This window comes from Capsicum annuum, chromosome 7 (genome assembly GCF_002878395.1).
Source record: "Capsicum annuum cultivar UCD-10X-F1 chromosome 7, UCD10Xv1.1, whole genome shotgun sequence".
In the NCBI taxonomy this organism is placed as follows: domain Eukaryota; kingdom Viridiplantae; phylum Streptophyta; class Magnoliopsida; order Solanales; family Solanaceae; genus Capsicum; species Capsicum annuum.
Genome location: NC_061117.1, coordinates 219,618,794 through 219,624,417, shown reverse-complemented (window position 1 = coordinate 219,624,417; position 5,624 = coordinate 219,618,794). Strand labels below are relative to the sequence as shown.

The 5,624-nt window shown below is 29.2% G+C and overlaps 1 protein-coding gene across 1 annotated transcript; it reads right to left on the bottom strand.

Annotated features, from left to right (window-relative positions):
- Positions 1-4,074: 4,074 nt before the first annotated feature.
- On the bottom strand, positions 4,075-5,343 carry LOC107878603 (proteinase inhibitor I-B). Its single transcript, XM_016725647.2, has 3 exons — positions 5,188-5,343; positions 4,677-4,751; positions 4,075-4,422 (listed from the first exon to the last, which is right to left on the bottom strand). The coding sequence occupies exons 1-3, from the start codon at positions 5,231-5,233 to the stop codon at positions 4,220-4,222; spliced, it is 324 nt and encodes a 107-aa protein (XP_016581133.1). The 5' UTR covers positions 5,234-5,343; the 3' UTR covers positions 4,075-4,219.
- Positions 5,344-5,624: the final 281 nt, after the last annotated feature.

The following is a 5,624-nucleotide window of genomic DNA, read 5'->3' as shown; positions in this document are numbered from 1 at the left end:
ACTTTCCTTAAAACAACATGAAAAATATTTTTTAAAACTTTCTTTCAACCTTACTCTCAAGTTGAATGTTCATACAACTCTCAAAATTACCCACTCTTACCCCAACATCTAATCCCCACCGCCCCCATCCAAAAAACATATTTTTAATTTTTTAATAATATTTTAATATTTTTTTGTATCACATCCGCTACCGGACCCCCTACCAGCACCCTCTAAAACAATTATTTATTTTAAAAATAAAAATCAAACTTTTTTTTATTCATCCCTTACTGGACCCCCCTCCCCCCTCCTACCAGCCTCCCCCCCCCCCTCCCCCACCTCCCATAAAAAAAAGAAAAAATTTAATTTTTTTCTTACCCCACTCCTACCACCAATCCCCCTTCCTCCCAACACACACACGAGCTCCTTTCCCAAAAAAAATTAAATTTTTTAAATTTATTTCTTAAGAAAAGTGTAAAAACTTTTATCGTATCCCACCCTTCTTACCTTATTCGTTTTTATTGTGTTTTTTTAAATATATACAAATATTTTTAGAAAATATTTTCCACCTTGCATAACGAATACAAGAATATAAATAAGAAACAACTCATTTTTCAAGAAAATATTTTCTTCCTCCATATTGAACAAACCCTAAAAAAATATATTTTTCGAGGTTAAAAGTTATATTTATAAAAAATATTTTGTACTCTCTAACTAAACACTAAAATATATTTTTTCAAAAATAATTTTTTCATTCACCAACCAAATAGTAGAAAATATTTTTCGATAAGTAATTTTCATTTACCAACCAAACATAAGAAATAAGTAAAAAACCAACTTCTTTTCCATAAAAATGTTTTTTAGGATAATATTTTCCATGAAAAACATTATCAAACACACTCTTTATCCCGGAAAAAACTTACACGCACCCGATGTATACACCAAACTAATGTGTTTTACCATGGTTATGTAATTAAATTAAGTAAAATAAATGTTGATTAATTATGATTAAGTAACATGATCTTTAAATTCAAACACATAACATGCATGTATTGGCCAGGTGCGTGTAAGTTTTTATTGTTTGTCACCGTCTTTTTTCCTTTAAGCTCCCACAAATAAGGGATAATACTCACAAAAATATCTGAACTTTGACCGGATTTTCAGTTGAGCATACTGAACATTGCGGGGATCCTATTACCCCCTAGATTTTTTTTCGTATTTTAATGACATATATTTGCTCACTTGGACACGTATAAATATGAAGTTGGCGTGTGTATTACATCACCATCTACCAAAAATACACGTGTAAAAATGAGATTGACGTGTGTATTACACCGTTAGCTGCCGAAACTGGGTATAGAGTTTCGGGAGAGGGAGGAGGAATTAAACCCACTTTAAAAAATCTAGGGGGTAATAGGACCCCCGCAAAGTTCAGTATGCTCAACTGAAAATTCTGTCAAAGTTGAGGTATTTTTTTTTTTTTAGTATTATCCACACAAATAATTATTCCTGTTATTGTGGATGTGATTGTGATCTAGCTAGCATTGGACATTTAGGAGTTGATTTTTTTTTATTTTATTTTTTAAAAGATTGAAAACACTGTTTGTTTAGTTTGGTCAATTTTTAAAAAATTATTTTTAAGTTTCAAAAACTGAACTAGATCAGTTTTTATTTGAAATTTCACTTCCACTCACATAATATTAAAATTTTCAAATAAAATACATATTCAAACATAGTTTTAAATTTCAAAAATTATTTTTTAGCAACTTTTAAAAAGTCATATTAGGTCCTATTATTCGACGTAGAAATTAAAATACTTTTGTTATAGAATATGTTAATCAGTTATATATTTCATATATTTCTAACGATATAACCTACTAAAAGTTTTCCTTTTGCAAATATATTCTATCAATCTAAAGATCAACTATCAATGTAAGACAACCATAATTATTAAGTTGCCAAATCAAATTTGTTGTAAATCTTGAAGACATAATTAAAAGTCCATGCTAAATAACCAATGTAGTACTGGTATGTAGCAATTGATTGTCAAAGGTTTGTGTTGAAGTTGTAACTATTCCTCTATCTTTACTCAGAGATTTTTATTTTGATTTGTGATTATGAGGTCGCCATTGATAGCGAGCAATTTAAACTCTATCGTATCAAGTATCAACTATCCAATGTCCACATGTCCTAACTACAAAGATGTATGATGTTAGAAATAGACTTGGGATATTATCAAACCCGCAAGGGCATAATTGAGCGATTAAGAGGTGTGTCTCCCACATGGGATACCTAGAATCGAATCCAACCCTCGTTTGTCTTGGGTTTACTTAGTGTAGTTTATATCTCGTATGTGATTTGCGAGCTATTATAATGAATGATAGTACTTAAACTGTGATAGTAATTATGAATTTCTCTGGTGTTAAAGAAAATAGACAGTCATTATTAAACTATAATACATAATTAACTTGCATAAAAAAAAGTAATGTTGTGTTGTACCATATTCATTTGTGGTTCCAAGTTAAGGACAGAAGAGAGTGTTTTTTTTTTTTTTCTTGGTCACTGATATTTTGGCCACTTTCTGTTTTACTATTTGTCACTGTCTTTTTTCCTTTAAGTTCCCACAATTACTTTTTCCTATTATTGTGGATGTGATCTAGCTATCATTGGACCATAAATTTTAGGATTTGATTTATTTGTATATATATATATATATAAAAAAAAAAAAAGAAGATTGAAAGCACTATTTGTTTAATTTGATTAATTTTTAAAATTTATTTTTAAGTTTCAAAAATTGATCTAGACCAGTTTTTATTTGAAATTTCAGTTTCGCTCACATTATATTAAAATTTTTCAAATAAAATACATATTCAAATATAACTTTAAATTTCAGAAATTATTTTTAACATCTTTAAAAAGCCATATTAGGTTCTACTTGTCATTTTCAAGGCCAGAGGGACGAGATTGTCACATATCTTTCAATTGGCAGATTTTCTCTGTCCACTAGCTATGTCTGCAAGTCATATTTTGGTAAATAATATAATTCAAGTGGTGTTCAATTATTCACAATTAGTTGATAGCGACTAATCAATTTAATAATTTTTTTTCTTTACGTTGCTATTTCCAGAAACCTTATCAAATTAACAAAATTTGCTTGTGTTAATATGTCTTATATATGTAATTGTTTGGTACGAGTAATAATTTTATTGTAATCTTTATTCTCTTATCTTGTTAAAATATTTATAAATTTTGTCGGAGTGACAAAATTTGGCATGTGTTATGAAGAGTTGAAAATTTCCTATAAAAGCAGATAGGAAAATTAAAGGCTCGTTGATGTCCACTATTGCAATCTTTTTTCATAAGAATTAATCAATTTTCATTTCTTTCATCTACCCACACGAAAAACAAAAATAACATTAATAAGGTTCCTATTATACTTGGTTGGTGTACTATCCTTTTGTAATTCCTTCTAGTGTATGTCCACGTGTTTGCTTTATGTGCATTTAGTTGTTACAATAGCCAGCTTATGTACTAATTTTTTTTTTTATGAAAAATATCAAAGACACTTTTCTTTATTCCTTCTTTAAATTTCTCTCCTCCCCTTTCCACATTTTCTGCATGCCTTCTACATGATTGAGCTAAACTATCAAATTATCTCAAATCATGCCAAGTCTTTATGGAAAATTTGGATGATTCCTCTTTCCTACTTTGCTTTCTTTCAATCCATTTTGGGAATTATGAAATCTGTAAATTATTGTTATTATGTCCTTGAGATTCTTTGAAAATGTTATTAAATATGTGTCTTATAATCTCTATAATTGATTTTTAATTCGATGAGTGTCATAATATTTTTTGATGATTTCAACAAACATATTTAGCTGGATATTTTCCGCGCATATGTCTTTCAAAGATTACACTGGATATGTTATTGTTGTATATGTCTTTCAGCTACCCAAAAGAGAAAAAAAACCATAAAACCTATGCTTTTAATATATAAAATAGAAATTTATAAAAATTAGAGCGATTAAATTAAAATAAAATAAAAAGGACTGTAGTAATTAATTAACAATCATAAACGGAGTGGTCAGGTGATAATAAACATTAAAAGCCACACTTATTTATCACTCCAAATAGCATTGGAATTCATGGAGACAATGTCCATACTGCTCCAATTATTTTTCTTGGGGCTACCTAGTAGATATACTTACAACACTCGATGCGAATAAATTTTCTAACTTCCTCAACCAACCCGGGGAGTTTGTACAATAAAACCTAAGACATTAACAAAAAGACGAACTCGATCACATCTAAAATCTGCTGTAACTGGAGAACCATTCAGTACACTTGGAACATTTGTTAGCTTTGGATTTTCCTGCTTAATTGTTCGTCTTGCAAACGCAGATGGTACCCCAAGAAGTTCTGGCCATGTGTCCTTTTTCACTCCTATAGTATACATAGAGCAATTAATTAGAAAGAGAGATTCATGATGATTAAAAAAATAAATAAAAGAAATTATAGACCAATATGCATAATTATTTATAAGATAGCACTCTGTCTCAAATTATCTGTTGTGTTTCTCCTTATATTTTAAAAAATAAATATAATTTGAGATAACTATTTATAGAAATCACAATAGATTATCTCAGACGAAGGGATTAATTAATAAAGAGAGAAAGATGAAATAGTAAAAACCAAACCTGGACAACTAGACTGAGAAACGTCAAGTTGGAGGACATCAATTTCCAATTCTCGAGCAGTGAGAGGTTGGAAGACTGTTCATTAAAAAAAAAAAACTGACATTAAGTTTATATGAATAAATAGAAATAAATTTAAAAAAGGGATCCACTGTAAAAAAAGTGTACAAAACAACAATCACAACAACAATCAAGTGTAGTCCACAAATCAAGAATAGGATGTATACCATCTTTATACAGAATCATCATCGATCGATCGGCTCAAAAAAATTAAAAAATAATTGATTATTAAAAGCAATATAATAAAAAGTCAAATGGCAACCATGAAGCTGGCTGTAGGGCTATTTTCTCCGAAGCTTGCTAAGAACAAACAACATGAATATATGGAGAATTGAAAATGTTGCTTAATTTCAATGAACAATAAATCCTCGGCTTAACGAACTAACACACCTTATAAAAGTACAAAATTAAATGTTGGAACTAATATTGAGAGAGGGAAGTGAGGACGACTAACGTGATGCAAGAAGCAAGAAAGCAACAAAATGAGCTAACTTCTCCATAGTGTCTTTCTTTGGATAAATTTCCTAATTGCTTTGTAGATCTTGAAACTAAGGAAACTAAGTTGGTGTGTTTGATTCATTGGGACATAGAGGTATTTATAGGAGAGTTTTTACTCAGTTTACGGGATAGCACGAAATTTACCCCTCCTTTTTTAAATTTGCTCTTTTACTTTTTAAATTTAACTTTTCATCGTGACCTGCTTGGTTCAGATCATAAAATTAACATTTTGATAGGTATTTTTAATATAAGACTACCGTATTTAAAAATCTACTTTATTTCCTTAAATTTCTTATCATATATAAATTAAAATTAAACAAATTTTCTTATCTATAATATAATAATAATAATATATTAAAAATGTGAAGGGCCTTATAAATGTTGATTCAACTT